Source organism: Myotis yumanensis, unplaced genomic scaffold, assembly GCF_028538775.1.
Source record: "Myotis yumanensis isolate MYYU_CA2020_CCGP unplaced genomic scaffold, mMyoYum1.0.hap1 SCAF_8, whole genome shotgun sequence".
In the NCBI taxonomy this organism is placed as follows: Eukaryota; Metazoa; Chordata; class Mammalia; order Chiroptera; family Vespertilionidae; genus Myotis; species Myotis yumanensis.
The window spans coordinates 35,152,605-35,176,325 of NW_027223759.1; the positions used below are offsets into that span (position 1 = coordinate 35,152,605).

General features: G+C 46.8%; 1 protein-coding gene across 6 annotated transcripts in view; it reads right to left on the minus strand.

Annotated features, from left to right (window-relative positions):
- Positions 1-23,721, minus strand: part of HDAC4 (histone deacetylase 4) — a 233,521-nt gene that overhangs the window by 105,560 nt on the left and 104,240 nt on the right. For all 6 annotated transcript variants that reach the window (XM_070422527.1, XM_070422531.1, XM_070422529.1 and 3 more), the window contains one exon: positions 17,038-17,109. In XM_070422527.1, coding sequence (XP_070278628.1) covers positions 17,038-17,109 — 72 coding nt within the window. The remainder of the gene's footprint in view (positions 1-17,037; positions 17,110-23,721) is intronic.

Below are 23,721 nucleotides of genomic sequence, written 5' to 3' on the forward strand. Positions count from 1 at the left end.
GCTGAAAGGGTTCGCCCTGCAAACTCACTGTCTCCACACCCATGTCCTGGCCAACAATGTGGAAGACACTGGAGCATGAGATGGGAGCTGTTCTGCAATCAGTTAATACTAAGGCGAGCAGGCTGGGCTGGGCCACTGTGATGTTGGCTCACGGGACATGCACTGGAGAACTGGCTCCCCATATGTCCACAGCGTGGGCCAGAGCACAGGGCAGTGATGGTAGGTGGACTCAGGCTCAACTGTGAGTTCACATCCAGCCAGTGACCTGCAAGAAGGCACCTGGCCTTGATTTTCCTCCATCATTCCAGTAACGTGACAAGTGCTGGCACGTGGCGGGTGCTGAGTGTGTGACCTAGTGTCCATCTGGGACCAGGACACAGCCTCCAACCCAGACTCATTGTCATGGGGTTCGTGCAAATGGGCAGAATGAGAGTCTAGGAGGAGCTGGCGCCTCTTCTGTTTCCAGAGGCAGCCAAGCTGAGCCCACCTTCCCTCAGGTGCTCCTGAACCCTGTTCCCCAAAATGTGGGCCCAGAAAACACTTTTTACGTTGAGGGTGGTAAACAGGGCAATCAGAAAGCTGGTGGCCAGGGCGCTAGCTGAGAACCCCAGGAGAGTGCCAGCTGACCCTTGGTGTGCATGTTTGATAGCTGATGATAGAGCTGTGGACAAGTTGTGCAAGGAAAGCCTGGCCCCAGCCTCTGGAGAGATTCAAATATTCCAGGAGACAAGCCCCAATCTCATCCCGTCTGGGTACCAACAACTCTGCAGACCTCAGGACAGCCAGCACTGCCTTGGAGCACCCACCCTCTAAGGTAACTCAGCCTTCTAGAAGCTTCCAGGGGCTTCCAGAAGCACTGCCTCCCATGAGCTCCCCATGTGAGAGGTAGAGGAGGGGAGGAGAGAGGTTTGGTCAGGTCCTGGTGTGGTGTCCACGGACCACCTGCAGGCACAAAGCCCTGGGGCCTTCCCTTCAGCAGGCAGAGACAGCACACCTTCAGCACCCTACCAACGCTGTTGTTCCCAAAGCAGACACAGCTAGGGGCCAGCAAGCATGGGGAGGGTGGACACAGCGGGCTGGGGCACTTCACCAGCAAAGGAACCACCTCATTGGCCATTGTGGAGAGGGAGCAGTGGCAGCAGACCTGGGGAGACACCTCTCCTTTCATAGAGCGATGCTTCCCTTGTAGTAATCAAGTGATTCCTGGCAAAACCAACTGTAGGTTCCTATAGGACAGTGATGGTAAACCTATGACACGCATGTCAGAGGTGACACGCGAACTCATTTTTTTTGGTTGATTTTTCTTTGTTAAATGGCATTTAAATATATAAAATAAATATAAAAATATAAATCTTTGTTTTACTATGGTTGCAAATATCAAAAAATTTCTTTATGTGACACGGCACCAGAGTTAAGTTAGGGTTTTTCAAAATGCTGACACGCCGAGCTCAAAAGGTTCACCATCACTGCTATAGGAGTAAAGAGAGAAACCTAGAACTGGGAAAAATCCATCCTATACTTTAACCAGAAGTGGGTAAGTCTACCTGGAAAACACAGGAGTGGGGGATCCACTTCAGGACCCCGGTGGGAAGACCAGCAGCGCTGCTTCCCTGTCCTGATCTTACAGTCAACACAGTTCGTCAGGTTTTCAGGTTGAAATCCCATTGAATTGAGACAGACCCAGAGGTTGATAGACAAACAGCTCGAACTTCATTGTCCCACCACTGTCTTCTTTAAAGGCACGTGGTCGCTGCTTAGAGCACAGAGGCACAGACGTGGGGACGAAAAGAAAAGACGGAGACCCACCTCGAATCTTCACTAGCTATGGCTTCGCCAAGGCAGCTTCATGATCAGATTTGTGTGTCACCTCCAAGCCCCAGGAGCCAATCTAAACCCTGAAGGGAGCAGCCCTTCTGTGCCAAGATCACCTTTGACAGGCCCCACCCCATCAACAAAGAGCAGAAGGCCCCACCTGCCCACTGCCCACTTGCCTGGCCTCCTGCTTTGCAAACCTGCTGAACTCACAGCAGCACAGGTGATGGTACAGACAGACACGGAACCAAAATGGGAGTCTCAACATCAGGTGATACAAATAGGACCCAGAAGAATGAAATAATAAATATTCATTACAGATATCCATGCTTACCAATATACAGATATCACAGAGATTTAAAATATTTTTTAAAAAGACCTTTCGGCCAATCAATTTTAAAACCTACATAAATTAACCACATTTCTAAAAAAAAAAAAATAACTTTCCCAAGTTGACAAAAATATAGAGTAATCCTTAATCATAAATTAAATTGAATATTTTAAAATATTTCCACAAAGATCATATCAGAAACAGTATTATCAACCGTTCAACTAACTAATCATTCAATTAAGAAAAAACACACACAAAAAACCTACACACACCTGAAAGAGCACAGAAAGGTAAAGCACACTCCTGAGCTCATTTTAAGAGGCCAGTGTAACTCTTATTACAAAAACCAGAAAAAGACAGTGTAAGAAAGAAAAATTATACTCAGTCGTGACAGAGCTACAAAAATACCAGGTAATTTATTAGCAAGCTTAATCTAACAGTCTATAAAAAATATAATAGACCAAGGTAAGTGGAATTTTAACATAAGAAATGCAACACATTTCTATACAGAACATCTAAAAATGTAATTCACTACACTAGTAATGATCACCTAAATAATGAAAACAAGCATATAATAAAACCCAACAACTAGTCATTATAAAAACTCTTAACCAACTAAGAATAAGAGACTTTCTTTAACTTAAAAAAAGGGCATCTATAAAAAAACTCACAGCAAATATTGCTTTTAATAGTGAACCTCGAAAAAGACAAGATTCCAGCTACCTCAGGAGCTGGCTATGGTATAATAACACAAGCAAAAAGGGTAGAAACAGAATCGCCCTGACTCACAGACTCTCTGATTGCCAATACAGAGCTCTTCCCCACCAAAAAAAAAAAAAAAAAAAAAAGAAAAGGAGAAAAAAAGTAAAATAACTTACAGAGAACTTAATAGAACTAATAAGGACATTAACAAGGTTCTGGAAAAGAACAACAGTAAAAAACAAACTGTATTTCAATATACTAGTAATGCAACAAATAGAAAACCTAATATTTTTAAAAAATACAAAGTACCAATTAAATATAACAGAAGATAGGAGACACTTTTTATGAATAAAAACTATAAAAGATATTGACAAATATTTTAAATGACTAAAATAAATGAACAGAAAGACCACATTTAAGAACAAGAAGAGTTGTTATCAGAAGGACATCAATTCTCTCCAAACTGGTCTGTATAGATCCAATGCAGAGTAGTTCATGAGCTGACAAAATGGTTGTCAAACTGCAGTTGACCCCTGAGCCCCACGGGAGTTAGGGACACTGATCAGCCAGGCAATTGAAAATCCAAACATAACTTAAGTGGGTCCTCTACATACACGAATTAGTTTGATGGTTCGTATGGAATAATAAACCCAGAGCCCCCAAGATGCTCCTGAAGAAGGTGGTAATAGGTCCTGTGCAGATAACCAGAGCTAAAGTATTTAACATTTATGTTTATGAAAAGATGGAATTCATCCCCATGGACCAAAATTAATCCTGCATGGAATAAGACTCAAATATAACCAGCAAAATTTTAAAATCTTTAAAGGATACTATTTGAAAATATACTCATGACCTTTTAAAGAAATACACAAAATGCAAAAAGTGCTTACCATAAAAGACAAAACTGATCAATCTGACTACATTTTCATTAAGAATTTCTGCTCATTAGACACTATTTATAAGTGGAAGAGAGATGTGAAGAAGATGGTCAACACCACATGTAACTGAAAGTACTGACAGAGAACTTGTATCTATAATAAATGAGTAACTTCTACAGGCCAGGACCAAAAAGACCAAAGAAAATGGCCAGAAATGTGAATAGGCTTTTCAAAGAAGGGCTCTTAAGGCAAGAAAAAATAGGCTAAAACTCAGGCCACACTGGTAGTCAAGGAAAGTCAGTCAGACCAGCATGAGTCCTGAGATTACACCCTCTCCACTCCCAAGTCACCAGGTGTTGGGAGAGCCTGTGGGGCAGCCAGTGGGGCAGGTAGCAGTATAAATGAGAATGGACCTTCTGGAAATCACTGACTTTCTTTTCTCAAGCTGAATCATGGTTCTAGGACCCAGCAACTCCACACTAGACATGTCCAAACTTGAAAATCTTCTGGGCGTGAATCTGAGTGGGGCAAGAACAGTTGTTAAAGCAGGGCTTGCTGGAAGCTGCCAAGTAGCCACCACAGAGCCACATATCCTGCAGGAGATTAAGAGTATGTAACTGTGTTTAGCATGAAAATGATGTGAGTGAATCTTAGAAACAACACTGAAGCAGGGGGTGGGGAGTAGGGGCTGCAGAAGACTCTATCAGTAACATACACTTTAAAAAGGCTCAAAAAAAGTGAAACAAAACAGGATGCTGTTTTAGGAACCATACATATATGGCAAACTAGTTTTTTTGTGTGTGTTTTTTTAAAGCAAGTGAAAGACAAAAGACAAAAAATTGAGAACAGAGTTTATGTTAATGACAAGGGGTTGACCATACACCCTGGAATTCACTGCTAGGTCTGTGAGCAAAAGGGCTAGGCGCCAAATCCACCCAGGAAAACATCTCACTCCACTTTTCACCAAACATGACTCATTTGTTATTGGAAGTTCCTCTGATGATAAGAACGGAAGGACAGTTCAACATTTTATCAGATTCTTAGAACAGAGTGCAGCATGTCTAGTAAGAACATTGACACCAACGTCAGTGTAGGACTGGGGCCTGGAAGGGGCTGGGGCAGGGTACTCGACCCTCCCCAGGGGACCAGCTCTGCCCTAGCACCCTGGAAGAAGAAACAAGAAGAGGTAGCATTCCTCACCAGCCTGGGCAGCAGGAGCATCTGCTGCACAGAGCCCATCATGGAGCTTTCAACTCATTCCACAATACCGACCACCACTTATATTTAGACAGGTCACCAAAAAAAGAGGCAGGTCCTGGCTTACTCAGACCATCTATACATGTCCTGAGAAAAGATACACAGAATCTTCACGATTGCCTCCAAGGAGTCAGAAACACGAGCACAAAAGAAAACCTCCTGCTCACAAAGTCACTTGAGTTCCACTTTAAATTGACCTACTCAAAATCAACTTTAAATGAAAATTTTGACAGAAGGAAATATATAACTTTTTAATGGTAGAAACACAGACTTGGCGCCCTTACCATGATATCTCTCAAGAATGTAAAATCCCAGAAAGCTGGAATGATTAAGCAAAACGCAGTGTTCCCAGCCTGTTCCTCCTCCCAGAGTGCTTCAGGCCCTACAACCACCCTGAACTAGGTGTTTAATGAGGAGGAAGGAGTCAATAGGCTGAGTTTCATCTTGAGATAAAAGGAACTTCCATTTCAATGACATCTGCATTTGAAACCGACATTTTCAAATTACATCCTTAACCAGCCAACTTGGGGAACTCCAATTCTTGGGGCATTGTCTGAGGAAGGACTGTGGTCTCCAGCCCCAATTATTCATCAGCTAAAGCTGCAAAGACATTCTTACGCTATGTGAGACATTCCCTCAAATCCAGCATTTCAAAATATCTCAGAGGACTCATATAGCTGCTCTTGCCTCTTCTTTAACAAGCAAACAAAACCCCCAAACAAACAAAATGCACCCCTAACAGGCCTAACACTTAATAAAATCATTTCGCTGAGTATAGGGCCATTTGACATAAAATCTCCCTTATAAGTAAGTGGAAAACGCTCTTGAAGACTTCTGAGAGTTCCTAACATGAGTGATGAAGATGTGGAGAGGACAATTCTGGTGTCATGAAGATTTTAATTTTGAAGTCCAGTGACGTGTTTTTAAGAAGAATGGATAAGAATGATGGTGAACTGGGGTGTTTAAATGTCTAGAGTGTTACCAGGAGCCCAATGAGGCTTCCCTACCAATTCTGAAAGTGCAGTGTCCAAGGTCTGCACACCCAGTGCCTCTGCTGAGCTGAGGAGGTGCCTCACTCTTCACACTCAAGGGGTGGAAGACCATGGCTGATGGGACTTACTCGGCTCCCTCTAAAATCTCCACTCTAAGGGCAATAAGAAAAGAACAAAGTCTTTCCCAAAAACCGATCACCCAGGAGACAGCCATAGAATCCAGGAAGCTGGTAAGTGGCCGGCAGAGCAGAGCACAGAATGGGTGCTGCTGATACAGTAGAAGCGGGGGCTGTGGGTGGGAAGTCTGTGCCCTAGGGAGGAGCTGAGCAGGTACTCTCTGGTGAAAGGAGTATGCCAAGAGAAAAAGACAACAGGTCATGGCATCTGGGACCCTATGAAATGAAGAGGCCCTGCCCATCAGCAGTCCAGCCAGCTTCTTAGAGACTTACTCCCACACTGGCCTGACATTCAGGAAAGCCCCTAACGTGAGAAAAGAGAGGCAAATCCAAATGTGTGCCATCTGCTGAGCCCCTTGCCCCTCCCCCCTGAAAACACAAGGATATGGGTGTTGTTCTCTCGGGTCCCCCAGAACCTGAAAGGTGCTGGAACAGGGAGGTGGCCATGATGCTGCAGGAGAGAGGGTAGCTGCGAGGTGGTTCCACACACATTTAATAACTTTACTGAGGTACACTCTGCATTTCACCCTCTTCAATGATTTTTTTAGTAAATTTACCAAGTTGCGCAATCACCACTAAGAATCAGTTTGGAACATTTTCATCACTAAAACGGGAACAACCCTGTGTACTTATCTTAGGGGCAGCAGATGGCATTTGCTAACTGGATCAATGTGCAGGAGAAAGGGCACAGAATGAAGGTACCACTGAATCCATGGAGGCTGTGAGAAGAGCAGGTTTGCAGGGAGACATCGAGAATCTGGTTTCGGGCACATCAAGTCTGAGATGTTTAGTAAATACCCAGGTGGGCATCCAGACAAGCAGAGAGCTCTGGGAACTGGAATTCAGGAGGATCCAGGTTGGAGCTGTAAACGTGAACTGCAGCAGAATCTGGATCGTTTCTGAGCTATGATATGGTGGGAGGGAACCACTGAGATCCCTTAGGGATGAGTCAACAAGAATGAGCAGTCATCCACGGACAGTCCTAGGGATGTCTCACTGCTAAGAAGTAGGAGAGATGAAAAAGAACATGTCAAGGAGCTGAGGACCAGTGTCAAGGGCAGTGGCCAGGCACCAAGAGCATGTGGTCTTAGGACAAGGTGTTAGAAGAGGGTGATCCACTTGGTCAACGTTGGGGAGAGGCCACCCAGATGAGGATGGGGAGCCAGAGAAAACTGGCATCTGTTAAATGCCACAGGACCATTAGGTAGGTGGCACTTGCAGCCAAATGGCACCACTCATCTTACCTGGAAACAAGTGCAGACAGCATCAGAGATCAGTGCTAACCTCCCGGAATCTGGAGAGGGTAAGGGCTCAAGGCAGGTGCAGCTCAAGAGGCAGAGAGATGAAGTACCAGTCTGGACCCCTATCTTTCTTCTCCAGACCAACACCACCAAGGGTAGCAACACTAGGAGACACCCTACTGCAAATACCAGAACCAACACAGGAACAAGAACAAAAGCCCCCAAGTAGCCCAGCCCCAGCAGTGGGACACATGGAAACAGAAGAGCTGTCGCATCCACATGCCAATGTTCTTTAGGATCACTTCAAATGTATGATCAACTCAAACCTCACGTTCAGCCACAGTTCTCCCTGGTGGAGAGCCATCTTCACACCACCCACACTACTTGGTTTGATGCTCTTCTGGTGCATAGTTGTTGTTTTCTTAGTCCTATTAAATGACAAGCTGAAATTATTGGTTATACAGGCTTTTAAGAAACAAAACTTTTCTTAACAGACCACTTAAATGGTTTTTTAAATCAGAATAATATGCTGTATACACTATGCAGAAAGCTTTACTCAAAAACGTGTTCCAAATCCGATTCCAAAGAAAATAGTTACTTCTGAACTCTTACCATTTGCAACAGCATGGATGGAACTGGAGAGCATTATGCTAAGTGAAACAAGCCAGTCAATGAAGGAAAAATACCACATGATCTCACTCATTCATGGATAATAAAGACCATTACAAACTTTTGAACAATAATAGATACAGAGGCAGAGCTGCCTCAAACTGATTGTCAAACTGCAGTGGGAAGACCAGGGAGGGTTGGGGGGCAGGAGGGAGGGGGGTAAGAGATCAACCGAAGGACTTGTATGCATGCATGTAAGCATAACTAATGGACATAAGACACTGGGGGGTAAGGGAGGGCAGGGGATTGTCAAGGGCGGGGGGGGGGGGGGGGGAATGGACACATATGTAATACCCTTTGTAATACTTTCAGCAAAAAATAAAAATTTAAAAAATAAAAATAAAATAAAATAAAATAAAATAAAGAAAATAGTTACTTCTGATGCAAAGATGTAGGTCTGCACAGCTGTTTCCCAGGGGCTCCAAGGCCCCTCTACACAAGACATCAGGACGCTGCCCCGCCCCAGCAGCTCCAGCTCAGAGACACGTGCAGCATCATACTTTAATTCTCCCACTTTCAGGACAGCTCTGGTGTTGTCATGGCATCACGTGGGACTTTGCTATCATACCTTTATAAATAAGGTATTACTGGACAAGAACTCTAATGTTATACAATTACAATGCAAAGGCAATAAGATAGAAGCAAACACTCCTGTGTGTGGCTGGACATGCTAGGGTCAATCTGAGGGAACAGAGTCATCTGCATGCACCCTGTACCATGAATGGACTGATGAAGCAAGTGCTAGAGCTACCATTTCTGAGTTCGGAACCACCCTTAAAGCTCTTTAAAACCCTTTTAATGTTTCTAATTTTTTTGTAAGCCTTAAGAAGAAACACTGTGTTTTGGAAATATCTGCAAGCTCAAATTGAGCAACAGCTGTAATAAAATCCTGGCACACAGTGGGGAACTTGGCTTTCAAAAAGTGCACAAATGTATTTCCCAGAAACTATAAATAGAACCCAAAATGGTGAAACCTGCTCTAAGTTCTCAGCTGACTAAAAAACGAGCCTGACCTCCAGAAATAAGTGACAGATAGAGCAATCCACGTGGGACTTTACTATCATACCTTTATAAATAAGGTATTACTGGACAAGAACTCTAATGTTATACAATTATAATGCAAAGGCAATAAGATAGAAGCATAAAAAGAAACCTAACGTTCTACTACTCAGCACTTCGTACAAGAGCTACACTGTATTACTGACTTCAGTCCTCACAGCCCAGAAAGCAGTGACCAGACAGACCACAGGTGGGAAAACCCAGGCTGGTGAGTTGTTAGCATTTCGCCCAGGGCAGCAGCCAGTAAGTATTGACCCCTGGATTTAAATCTGCTCCCACTCCTGCAGCCCCTCACCTGGGCTTAGCTGTGCTCACACCTCTAAGTTACTCTCTGAAAGCTGTTTTGATTGCCTTAAACTCACTGGATAAAAATACATTATCTAAAAATTAAAATAGTTCCAGTGGTCTAGGAAGGCCACAAATCTCCTGTGCAATTGTCCTTGCCACTTCAGTTACATAAGGTCAAGTTTACATAATACAAAAGATGGATTTCAGAATTTCCTTCTTAGCAACCTCCAAACGTTTGGTTATGTATTTTACCTAACAGCTGGGTTGTAGTAGGAACCAATATTACTTAATAGTAACAGCTGAAATATTTAAAAATAGAAGGTGTTTCTTCCACTTGGTGGAGAGAGAAGACAGGGCAGCAAAGAGGCCAACCTGAAGCAGCGCTGCACTTCTTGGGAAGCTGGCCTCTTCCAGTGTGGGGTGGGAATGCGGCTGCCCTCCTGGCCAGCAACAAGCATTCCACCTGGGCTTTCTGGAAACCAACTTGCCCCGCTGGACCTCAAATGTCCAATAGGGAAAGCAGCTTCTTTCAAGAACTTGGTTGGTCATGGGGGGGAGGGCAGGGGGGAGGTAGAGGTGGGGTGGGGTGTAGGAAAATCCAACAGGCAGTTGGAAATGTGGGACTGCAATGTGTGTTGGGGTGGGGGAACGGGGGTTAGGTTCAGTCTAGAAGAAACACCTGGGACACTTGTTTAAAATTCACTGTGTAGGCTTGGTAAAGTTACCTGGCCTCTAGCAGCCTCAGATACCCACCCTGCAGGCCCCTCAAGAAGAATGGAAGGACGGAGAACATAAAGTGCTAAATGAAAACCGGGCAGGCAGCAAATACCATTGCTGTCCTTATTGCCATCACCACCGTAATTATCAGTGATCCAGGGCTATGATGCTGAGCTCTCCCACCTCAGGTATGGGGCTGCTTCTACAGGTGGACACACAAAACAGAGATCCAGACAAGATACCTCTGCTGAGAAACAGTGAGACTCTATAAAGTATGAGTTGGTAGAAAACACACTGGTAACTCTAATCATTAGATTTTTTTAAAAAATTATACACAACGTCTACCTTATAGATGTTGCATGGAGGTCTGTTTCCTTGGCAGATTTCATTTCCATACCATCTTTATGCCACCGACTCCCAATGTTAAGACCCTTGCCTCGGCCCTCCTCCCAAGCTGGGGCTCATGTTCACAACTGCCTACTCAGCATCACTAATGGGCATAACTTTTCAACAATCCACATGTCCAACACTAGCCCTCACCTCCCCCCAAGGCCAGCTTCATCCATGTTCTCCACTGTGATTCATGGCAACTCCGCCTCCAGATGCTCCAATCTCAAATTCTAGTCACTGCCCGAGGGTTTCCCTCCCAGACTACCTACAGCCTCAGTGAATCCTATCTAACATGTGTAGAATCACAGTGATTCTCACCACTGTCTCCACCAGGCTTCCTGCCCCTCCCCTGCCCCATGTGTCCAGCAGTCATTCTCTGTAGCACAAGGCCGGTGGGTCACTCCACTCAGAACCTCTAGGAGCTCCTCATTCAATGAGACTTTTTCACTCACAGCAAAAGTCTCATTGCTGAAGATGGCCTGCATGTCCCTCTGTGACCAGCCAGAGCCTGGAGCAGGGATTCACCAGTCACATGCCTACACTCCTCTCTTGCCTCCTGACTGTCCCAGGCACCTTGCCCCTGCCGGACCCGAACTACAGCTCCTTCTCTGCCAGCTCCCCCAACCCTGCTTCCTTGTCACAGTTTACTAATTGTATTTGTTCAATGTCCTCTTCCCCTGGTACAACATGAGCTCCACAAACATGGGGATGTTTCATTCATAAGTCTATGTGTGCCAAGGGCAGTAACTGGCACCTAGAAGGCCCAACTGCCATAAATGACTGAGTGAATGAATGAATGAATGAATGACTGGGTGAAGGAATGACTGGAGAAAGGAATGAACGAATGAGCCTGGTGGATCAACAGTGAGGCCTCCCTTGGCCACTTCATTTAAAATCTCAGGAACGGACCACACAAGAATTCCATCTGTCCCAGTTGCTTTTTTCTCCATAGCCCTTATCACCTTCTCACATCTGATGTTCTGCATGATTTACTACAACAATGAATGAATTAATGAGCATATTTAGGACCCAGCATTAAACTGGAGAACTCAACTCAGTCACACACATGATGAAGATTCATAAAAAATGGCCACAAAGCAAGTCTCAACAAATTCAAAGGCTTAGTCACTCCCCACCATAATATAGTGAACTATAATTCAATAGCAAAAAGATTACTTGAAAAACTTCATACCTTCAGATAAAAAACACTTCTAAATATCTCATTTAAAAAACAACAACCATCAAACAGAACCCACTGCTGGAAGGCTTCAGAAACAGGGACCTTTCCCAAAAAGATGACACTTTAACCTCCTAGATGGCAGGTTGTGGGTGTGACTGAAACGTTAATATGACCACAGAAAACGAAAATCGTCTCAATTGGACAATGCCAAGAGAACAGGGACAAGAGTTAACATCTCTCCCTACTCCTGGCTGGACACACATTTAGACTTCATTTCCAGAGTCGCTGCTTCCAGGAACATTTCATGCACACCCCATAGCCCTAAAGAGTAGGACACAACGCTGGTAACGAAAGAGGAGATAAATAAAAAGGAAAAGTGCACTTTCCCCGCAATTGGTGTCACAACATTGCACACCCCTGGACACATTCTGTCCATCGGGGGCACTTGTAAGGCACAAAAAAACCAGAATTCAAAACATCCTTTCCTCCACCTAATAATCAGGTAGAACTTTCAAATGTCCCAAGAGGACTTAAAAGGACCTTTGGGTCAGACCTTAGAGTCACTGCCAGAGGGCAAATGTCATTCACTTCACAACTATGCTGAGGTCACCACCCCTCAGCGAAGGACAGAGACTGGGTTGAGAGCTGGTGGCACCCAGCAAACACACCTATCCCCACCACCTGCAGTCACCTTGGCCTGTTCGCTGGCCCGTCCACTAGGAGAGCAGCCATCAGGAGGAAGACTGCAGTCGGCCAGGTGTCACGTCCAGGTAGTGAATGACGCCCTGCACCTGGGCAGCAGACACAAGGGGGTTTCTAGCCTGTAGGTACATCTACATTAACTATTCAGTAGGTTCAGGTGCTTGACTAAGAAAGCAGCACGCCTGTAACTTCACAGAACAGAGCAGAGAGAGAAGAGCGAAGTGGACGGAAGCTTCCTGGGGGGCTCTCAACAAAACTCTAAGCACTATGTAGTTGCTGGGCTTCCCTGCACTGCCCAGTGTTTGCTTCATTTTAAATAGTGAGTCCTAGGTGTCATCACAAAGGCTTCTGGGCTGGCGAAGGGAAGGGGGGAGAGACAGTCACACTGGAGAAAGCAGCAGAGCCAGCAGCCGGGACGGGCAGACCAGAGGGCACCAGAAACACAAGAGGGGAAAGCTTTGCACAGCCACAGACACCTGCTTTGCTTCCTGGTCACCTAAGGCCCCTGCCAGACCGAGCAGCCACCAGATGCTAGAGAGGCACCCAGGCTCAGAGGACAGGCCACCTGCTCAAAGCCATGCAACCAATCAGAGGCAGGTGGATCCTGTTTCCCCAGGTCTACTGGCTCCCTGGCCTTGCCACAGCTCAGCTAGGCCCAACCCTGACCCTTCACTCACAGACCAAGGGTGGGGGTGTATGTGGGGGGAAATGGAGCATTCCCCAATGGAGCTAGGTGGGGAGAAATGGGGCAGAAAGATATAGTTTATCTTTGTGCCACAGGAGAGAGACTGCTCTTGGCACCACAGTGCTTCCAGACACAGCAACTGCCCGTAGGAGCTCTCGATCAGGAGGAAGGGCCAGGCAAGAGGTGTTTGACACGCGTAGGCTCGAAAGGTCACACCTTCTACAGACCCTGAGTGGTGATGAACCTTCAATGGTGAGGGGAAATTGGGATCTGAGGGTTCCTCAGCACCACACCCAATGAACCGGGCCCTCTGGTCTAGAGCTGTCCTTGCCCATAAGTTCACCTGTTCCCCAAAGTGAATGAGGCCATTTCCAAAAACTCATGAACGCACCCTCCACAGACAAAGCTATAATTACACTCAGGTTTTACAGTATGTGCGCTACACACTCATAAACCAGTCTCTAAGTCATGGCTGCTCACAGAGCCCCTCCGGCAAACCCAGTGGAGGGAAGGGGAACATTATCAACATTCGTTTAAGTAAATCAAACTGTGTGAACTGTTTTCCAGTTTTTCAGACGGCTAGATTTTACTTTGATATCTTTTTGTTCTGTGTTTCATTTTTACTCCAAAATTTAAAACAAATGAGCAGACAGGAAAGCACCACAGACAACCTGTCACCCTGGTGCACATGCTCATTCAGTCTGCAGACGTGTACTGTGTGTTCACCTCACCTGCAAGCCTCCTACTGTGTGCCCAAAAGCCCCCACTGCATGAAGCTCTTTACTGAGTGACAGTTCCTTCAGCTAGAAGATGACAGCTCAGCGAGTCAAGCCTGGCACCAAAACGAGGAAACCAGAGAGAGCTCTCTCCTTCCCACCACCCCTGCCCAGTACTTCAGCAGGAGAAGCCTTTAGAAGCTACCAAAGGTGGCCATTAATCCTCTATTGTGCCCCATCCAGAACCCCAGGAGTATCAAGTGAGAAGCATTCCAGCTAAGGTTCTGTCCCTAGGGCATCTGTTTACTAGGTATATTAATAGCTTCCAGGGCCAATGGAGGAAGATTGTCCAAGCTTTCCCTGAGGCCACAGGTCTCCTATCTATACCTGTGTGCAGGCCCCTCAGCAAACCAAACAACAGCAAAACATGCCTGGGAGGCGACAAAGGCTCCTGAAGCCAGCTAACCTCAAACAGTTCTTGTTCCAAAACTCAGCAGGAATGTCAACAAATTCAATAACCCCTTTGAGAGAGTGGTGGTCAAATACCCTGTAAGATTTGGGAATCCATGGCTAAAGCCAAACCTCACTTTTTTAAAAATTAGTTTGGATAAGTTCTCTAGAGTTTGAGATTCCAGAATTTTCTTTTAAAAATTCCACCTTCGTTTTAGAGCTTGAACTCTGACAGGAGCAGGAGTTAGCGGGAACATGTGTGGAGGGCACTGGACCTCCGTGTTGGACCTGAGCAATCTGCACAAGATACTCTTCTCTGGTGCAGCCCATCCGAGAGTCAGCCACCACGTCCCCTTCTGGTGCCAAGGCTCAGACCATGTTCTAAGCTGTCTTTCACCAGAAGCACACCTGGAAAGCAGAGATGGGTCCCTGCCCTATACTTTATGTGCTGGAAGGAAGGAGCTCGCCTTCCTTCCAGCAAAGCTGCTGTAAGGATCAGTGAAAGGATGGATGGAACCTCCAGCCTGCTGTCTGGTTACAGCAGCGCCTCTGGTATGCATCCTGCTGCCATTGAGGCTCTGTTCTCCTCCACAGTGTCCTGGACAGCCCAGCCTCCTCCTGGAACCACTCACTCAATCAGACTGGTGAGTGTCTACACTGTCTCAAGCTTGTCTTCCCGTTCTAGAAACCAACATCCCACACATTCGGTATAATTACTCTTTTCTATTATAAACATGGTTACTTTTATAATTAAGAAAAAATGTATTTTACTTAAAAAAAATATGACTCAGAAACAAATGACTTAACTGTTTTTAAGTCCCCTATAATCCCAGCACACGACACAGGTGGCACGTAATCTCGAACATGTCAGCTCTCATAGGTGACCATCTGTCACTTTCTCTTATCCCCAAACTCAGCATCTCTCCCCACCTAACTCTGAGCTGATGACCTGGCTTCCACAGGACACCCACCCAGCCACCATGTCTGTGCCCCAAGTCCCCACCGAGAAGGAAAACAACAAACGACCTCTGGGAAGGGAGAAAGAGTGTAGCCTTGCCCATGACGTGCCATTCACTTCTTCAAAACCCAGGAAATAGATGCTATCTTAAAAGTAATAATAATCGGATATCTGTTATAATACAGTTGTACACACATGATTATACTAGTATGTTTCCCCTCTTTTATGGTAGCACTAGTTTATAATTTAAAAAGTTTAATAAGACAAGGAAAAAGAGCAATAGGAATAGAAGGATATTCACATATAAGAAGTTAAGGGGAAGGGGAAGAATGAGAATTAACCCCTCTGCCCAAACTGAAGTCCAAGGTCTGTCTCCACAGGAAGTGGGAGTTGGCCCCACATCAGATCTCAGCCAGCGGGACTGCTTCCCAAACCAGAAGGTCCATTTGAAGCCATCTCTTCCGGCTCACATGAACACGACCCACATTTACCACCTTCTCATGGTCTGTACAGCCACTGAAAATCTTCCTCCCTCCCACACCCGGTGGGCACCAGGAAGTTGTCTCAAAATGCCCAAGTGCACAAGGACTCAGTGTTTAAACAAAGGAAACACAGAGAGTGGGAATCAGCATTGCTAGAGCGAGCATCTTCATCAGCCATCTGAAAGTACCTTCCACCCCAGGTCCTGAGGTAAAAAGTACACTGCTTGGTAGGTGGGGAGGATACAGATGGGAGTATAGAAGAGAGGAGACCAGCACCCCTGCAGGGCCCAAGCGCTGTGTCCTGGAACAAGCGCCTTCGAGGAGCACTACAGAGAAACAGCCTAGAACTGTGCTTGAGGAAAGGCCAACGGCGAGCCTTGGCAGACCTCAGCACCGCCCTGCACAGAAAGAAACCTCTCCTTTGACACTCGCAGCCTTGCTGCAAGCTTTGCCTTCTTTTTCAAGGGTCTGGGGAAGATGAGGCCGTGAATGTGTGGTTCTGATGGGGGCCAGGGCCAAGGAAGGGTCTGCCACCTCCCTGTCCCAGCCAGCCCTGCTCACAGAGGGAGTGTGCAGAGGGGCCACAGGAAGCCTGGGTCCAGGAGGAGCCACAGAGCAAAAACCACAGAGACAGAGGCCTTCAGGACACGGTGAGGGCAAGGGTCCAGCAGCACTGCCCTCAAAGCCCTGGCTGAGCATGTACATGACGGAGCGACAATAGCTCACTCACACCCCAGGACTTCAGTAGGTTAGTTTTCTTTTCAGTAAGGCCAAGTGGCCTGTGAAGAACAAACAGTACCCACTCTGAGCTGAAACCCTGCAGGACACCACACGGGGAGAGATGTTTTACAGAAAAAGGAAAGAAAAAAAATTTCCACGGCCATGTAAACTTGGAAAACTTTGCTGAAAGCATACAATTTAGAAATATCATATATGGACTGAAAGATTTATAATCACAGTTGAAGCTTTTTTGTAAAAAAAAAAAAAAAGGAAATCAAAAGGGCTTAGGAAACAATGTCATGGACTCAGTTCACCTCTAGAAAGGCTGGGGCCACAGTCACCGCCAGTGGCCTGTGGCATCCCCTGGCATGGAACTTCTGGCCCCAGCTCCAGCTCAGACACAGCCTCTGGCACTTCAGCAGAGAGGATGGCCCATCTCTGCCTCTCAAGTAACATCTAGTCAGTGCCCATTTCATTCCCAGGACGGGCAGCCTATTTTACCCCAGAAAAAAGTCCCCCAGCTTCATAGAGCTGGTAACTCCACTCCTTTCTCTCCGTGCTCTCCCAGGAAAGTGGAGCCTCAAAATAGCCTTCAGGTGAGCCGGGCCCCAGGACTGGGAGCGCTGACTTACCGGTGCTGGACATGTGGTTCACACGGGCCGGGTTTAGCAGCTCCACGGGCTGGTCTCGGCCAGAAAGTCCATCTGCAGGACAGAGAAAGTGTTTGGCTTCAGAAACTGCTTGAATTTCAATGAGAACACTTTACATTCAGAACCTCCACGAAGCAAATCCTCGAAAACAATGATAATGTATGTGTCCTTCTTACTTTAGAGATGACGGCTTTAATTCCATCATGTGTCATTTTCATTTGCTGACTCAGGAAATAAAAGACCCTCGGTAGAATAACCAAAATAGTCCCCAAGTGAAGCTACCAAACTGACAAACACCAATTTCTGGCCAAAAATCTGGCTTAGCTGTTTGGTTTACTTCATCAGCAACCACATTATACCTACTTGTGTTTATCAGAAGTCAGCCTTCCTGCAGAGACCACAAGCATAAAGACAATAACAACAGAAGAGCTACTCATTCTTGCCCATCACTAACAAATGGCCTGCCTATTGAGGGAAACAGCCCCCAGGAGGCAGCTTAGCTTAAAGCAGCGGTGGGTATGTGGGCGGGACAATCAAGAAAAAAGACGAAGACACAAACCTTTTAGAAAAATACCTGGCCAGGAACTGACAATATTTAAGAGATGGTTTCTGTTGCATCCCTTTTTAGACTTGGACTGTCTTTAGGAATGGTGTCTATGTGTTCCGGCTACTGCGGAGCTGGGTCCAGAGACTGTCCACCACCCAAGCTTGTAAAAGGCTGCATGTAGACAGCCTGAGACTTCCCACATTGTCTCAGAGAGAAAAGAAAGAAAACTAGCAAAACTTCCAGGAATCACGCTTCTTTAAAATTAGCTCCTGACAAGTGTGTCAAATGGCCTGCGTGAGAGGCATGTCCTTACCCATGACGGTGTGGAAGGTACTTTCCTTACCAGCTTAAGGGAGAAAACACAAGTTGCACAGAGCAGCCATCAGGTCCCTTAGGCAGACTTTCAATCATGACAAAAACAAATAACTTCAGGTCTACTGACTCTGTCATAAAACCTTGCTTTGTATCCAAAATGGGTAACATTTTGTGCAGCCTTCACATTTTGTGTTGTACAACTCCCATGTGTGTCTTTGGAGATGTTAAAAATCTAAGGACAAAATTAGTGGCACAAGAAGGTCTAAAAAGGTGCTCCCAAGAGCTGAAGACCATCTGAGGAAGAGGGCAAGGCATGTGAGGCCCCCAAATTGCCCTCTGTTATGGCCTGCATGAGCCCCCCAGCACTGGACCACGGGAGAGGGATGGAGCAGCTCTGACTGTGCACCCGCAGGGACAGCAGTTCCTGGGCAGCTCAGAGAACCAAATGCTGGTATTTGTAGTCTCTCCCACAGTCAGCACCCCCTCCCCAATTCTGGCCATGTGAAGGTACCAAAATAGTTATAAGAAAACAGCATATTAGAGGGTTAAGACAGTCCATGCTCCCTGAGTAAAGAGAAGGATGGAGGCAGGCCACTGAGGCCACCAGGCCCAACTACTAAGGCTTTTCTCCTGGAGCACAACCACCCCGAGCTAGCCTGACCACAGAACTGTAAACCTAAGGCTGTGAGCACCTTTATTGCCACTCACACGGACACCTCGAGACAGTGATGGGAAATGGGTCTCAAACCTTTCTCCTGAAAAGAAGTAGGTGAAATTGATTTCATTTATAAATGGAGTGATTCATTTTAAAAACTGAAAAATTCAGCAAAGTATATACATATTCTGACTTTTAACCCACTGTGAACACTTCAGAAACACCAAAAGGCACTTCTGAAAAACTGTCCAGCTGCAGCTCCTGGATGGGCGGGGTCAGAGCAGGTGCTGGGGGGTACCACCTGTACAGGGCTCCACAGCTGGGCTCTGAGAAAACAAGGGCTGTTCTCTCTGGCTCCACCAGCCAATACACGTCCCTAAACCGTCCTCCTCCAGTCACCTCCTCAATGTCCACCCTCAGCTTCCATCTGAATGAAACGCTAAAACCAGAAGCAGTTAAGACACCCAGACGCCAGCCAGTGTCCTCATTTCACACTGCGGTCCATGGCTCAGGGCAGCATCCAGCTCAGTACAGACCTTCCACGATGCGGGATGAAGCTACTCTCTGCCCCAGGCCTAAAGATCTCAATGCTCGACACCTGAATAAATGATGCCTAATAATACGTTCCTCCACCCACACTAAAGCTGGAAGATGCATTAAACCTCCATGAAATCAATCCCAAGTGTAAGTCAAAGGCACGCCAGAGTATTCAAAAGCTTCACCATGTAGTTTAAATCACTGTATGGCTGGGCTGAGTCTTGGCTCACCAACCACATTTCCGGGCATTGGCCTAGGGCAGTGGTCAGCAAACTGCGGCTCGGCAAATCGCGGCTCGTGAGCCACATGCGGCTCTTTGGCCCCTTGAGCGTGGCTCTTCCACAAAATACCAGCTCTTCCACAAAATACTGACTTCTGCGCACGGGCCACAAAGTTTTAATCGCACTGTACGTGAGCGCCCGGACGTGGTATTTTGTGGAAGAGCCACACTCAAGGGGCCAAAGAGCCGCATGGGGCTCGAGAGCCGCGGTTTGCTGACCATGGGCCTAGGGCAGGGGTGGGCAAACTTTTTGACTCGAGGGCCACAATGGGTTCTTAAACTGGACCGGAGGGCCGGAACAAAAGCATGGATGGAGTGTTTGTGTGAACTAATATAAATTCAAAGTAAACATCATTACATAAAAGGGTACGGTCTTTTTTTTTTTTTTTAGTTTTATTCATTTCAAATGGGCCGGATCCGACCCGCGGGCCGTAGGTTGCCCACGGCTGGCCTAGGGTATGGTGTACTGAGTCACCAGAAAATAATCGTATGCGTGAACTAGCTGGCAGCCCACAAAACCCTGCCATTGGATAAGAGCATGACAGATTCCATACGTAAACTGAAGCTGAGCACAGCGCACGGTGTCAGGGAGAAGGACTGTGCCTGTGCTCAATACACAGGCTGGGCTGGCTGACATCGAGGCAACCTGTACACTCAAGCCCTAACCCTGACTGTTCCACATCCTTGTGGAATAAAGTCTGACTTAGATCTAGTAGGAAAGTGTTCTGGGCTAGCATTAGGTTACTATTAAGGTGCCCTGCCTCTCCAGAAAGGAGCTACTGTGTGAAACTGCCTACGAACAGCAGGAGGGTCTAAACACACAGGTACTGCAGAGGGGCAAGCAGAGAGGCCTGTCACCAGACACTTGCAGCAGAAGGCAGGGCAGCAGCATGAGCCCTTGACAGCTAAACATCCTGCCCTCGGCTCCTCCCAAGTCACTCATTCAGCAGGACACCATAAGCAGAAGCTGTAACCTCATCACTAAAGGAGGGAGACAAAAAGCCAAAAACAGGTGCTTTCAAAGAAGGCAGGTGACAGACCTGATAGGCAGGCCTCATGGAGCTCAACAGCACAGAGTGCCTGGGAGATGTCTCTGAGCAGAAGCAAACAATGAGGGCCACCAAGAACAGACTGGACATTGGGACACGAGACAGACTAGCACCACCGCCTCCAATACTGGCCCCAGAGTCCTGCAATTACTTGGTTCAGGTGCCCAGACTGAGTCCTGGGTGTGTGACCCGGGCATGTGGTTGGTAAGAACCTGATCACATGGCAAAGACTCAGCTTGGGAACACAGAGGCATGTCGGTCCTCCCCTAGTCTTGGAGGATTCAAATCTAATTACAAAGAAAAGACGTCCCAACTCCATGTAATACTTGCAGCAGCACCCTATGTGTGTAAGTGACGTGCTACACAAACGCCGTAGTAATAAGACAAGAAAGTTGGAGTGAAGCAGCACAGGGACCAGAGCCAGTGACATATCCAAGCAAAGGCCTGACAAATCCAGTTCCATATCTCAGTTCCCATGAAAGAGACTTCAGGATGTGCAGCTGGGACCAAATCCTGGGACAAAGCAGAAACCACATTTGAGGGGCAGAGGCTGCAAAGGCTGAGATGACAGTTCAGAACCCAGATCTAAGTGCATTGCCAGCAAGTAACCAGGTAGCCAAAAGGCAAAACACACACTTTGCCAGGAAGAAACAGCAAACAGTGGGAATACAACCACACAGGTACAGGCCAGTGCCCATGGAGACACACTGGTCCACGAGCCCACGCAGGCTTACACCTTAATGCTATGTTGCTTCAGACAGCGCGTTTCAGAGTGAGCTGAAATGAGGATTAGGCATAATTTCCATATTTACGTCCTTTGCTGAAAGTTCTAAGCTTTAGGAGGAAGCAGCGGTAAGAACCTAACATTTAACAGGAAGAAAGCAATCAAAGTCCTACTTCCTCTTGGACCCTGAAACACCCACTGCAGGTAGGTTTTCTCCCTGGTCTGCCTCCATGGGAGAATCTAATCTGGAAACCCATTGGATGGGACTGTGGTATTTCATGTCTGCAAATGGCTACTTAATTAGCTCACGGAGCTGATAGAGGAGCGCACATGCAGAAAACAGAAGTGGGGAGCATGCATGTCCTCCAAGTCCCCTCACAATGTGATTCACCATGGGTGCGCAAAGAGCACGTGTGCACCGGGAGCTGACAGGACCACACTCACAAAGAAACAGCAGGGTCTGTTTCAAGATTACAGGCTCTAGCTTAAAAATAACTGCCTGCTGTAACTCAGTGTCATCCCAAGGGGCAGCACAGATGGCTTTCAGAATTCTACCTTGAGTGATAAGCACCGAGGTCTCTAACAGGAATCATGGCCTTTGGAGCCAAAGGAACATCACTCTCAACTCACCTGGCCTGCTCCCACCCTTTACTCATGGGGAAAGGGCCCAGCAGGGCTGAGCTCTGTGCCCAAGATCATCCAGTTGGCACCCCCAGAACCCAGCATGGTCTCATCTAGACCAGTCCCAAGCCTGAACTGGATCTGGGGCAAAAGCTCACTCACCAGGACCTGTACCAGCAACTTAGGGCTTCAGGAACAGCTGACTCCTCCACCTCAGGAACCTGTGCTAAAGAGGAAGAAAGCAGGAAAAGACAGACAACACTAGGAAAAAAAGAGAGAAGAAAGGGGTTGGGAGGGATGAAAGCACATACCAGTTATGATTCATGCCCTCTTTCACTTTTCAGGTCCAAGTTTCCAAAATTTCTAAAGAACAGAAAGAGTTCACAGGGCCTTCAATGGAACCCACTGACAAAGTTGGGCAAGTGCCAGAGATACCGGCCCAGGGAGGCTGGCCCCAGCTGCACTGTGAAACCTGCACAGCTGCCCGCCCAGGGACAACTCAACTGCCCCCTCCTGAAGGGCAAGGGCATTCGGGTCAGACCAGGCATGGTCAACCAGCGGGGACTCAAATAATGTGGACCGAAGCAATTTCTGTGACAACTCCCACGTAATCTATGGGATGAAAAAGCCAAAGCAAAACCTTCAGACACTGAAGAAGAAGGTGACCCCACCCCTTTCATGACAGAAGTATAAATTATACTAGAGGCCTGATGCATGAAACTCCTGCAAGGGGCTTGGCCCTCACAGCCACAGAGGCTTGCCTAGGCCCTCACAGCCGTGGCAGCTTGCCTCGGCCCTCGCAACCCAGGCTTTGTCCGGAAAGTCGTCCAGAAGGATGTCCCAAAGGTTGTTCGGCTGTCCAATCTAAGCATATTACGCTTTTATTATTATAGATAATTACAGAGCATCTGCATTTTACTGCCAACAAGAACATTATGTTTCTTGGACCAATAAAGGCAGTCCATGAGACACACACAGGTGTTACCTGTGAGAGATGGGATGGGGGGGAAATTATGGGGAACAGCCCCCCATACACTACCCAGTCCCACCCAGGAGGGGAGGAAGAGGCATCTGAAGTTAATTTTGCCTCTGGGATGACAAGGAGACCAAGCATCTTTCTACATGCTTACTGATAATCTGAATTCAAGTCTTTTGTCCATTTTTTGTTGTTGTTGTTAATTGGGTTGTCTTTCTCTTACTGTTTCAGAGGAATCCTCTGTTAATTACACACTGCAGATATCACCTCCAAAATGATGGCTTCTCTTTATTTAAGACCACAGGTATCAATTTTCTGTTAAAGCTTGTTTTTTATGTCAAGTTCAAGAAAATTTGCCCTACCTGGAGGTTGCAAAGATGTTTTATCACACTGTCATCTAAAGTTTTGTATCTTCCCTTTCACTGGCACATGGGGATGGAATGATGCAGCGGCTGACTTCCCCAGGCACCTGCTCTGCTTCTGTCACACCCAGCAAGGTTTCCTGTGTCATTACCTGAGGCTCAGTCAGGGCAGACGGGGCCAAGTGTCCAAGTGCCCCAGCAGAGCACTGGGGCAACGAGCAGAAAGGCTGGCTCTCAGTGAAGAAGATACCACAGGCAAGGGAGATCACAGCTGGTTACTTGGGAATTTTCACAGAAGGGAGATCACAGCTGGTTACTTGGGAATTTTCTTTGGGAAAATTCCAAAAGTGAAAAGGCTACCTCACCCACACCTATTTGAGATACAATCCACAAACCAGAAAGCTTCAGTAATGGGGAAAGAACAGCTCAAGGCACAGGCCGCAAGGAGGAACAGCGGTCTGAGGGCATAGTGGGGTCTGTCCTATCCCCACAGAACTGGATAACACTGAGCCAGAGAGTAACAGGGCTTGGACACCAAGGATTGAGCAGAGTCAACAGCTTGGTGGGTGGGCATTGCTGGCATCCAGGCAGCAGTGCTCT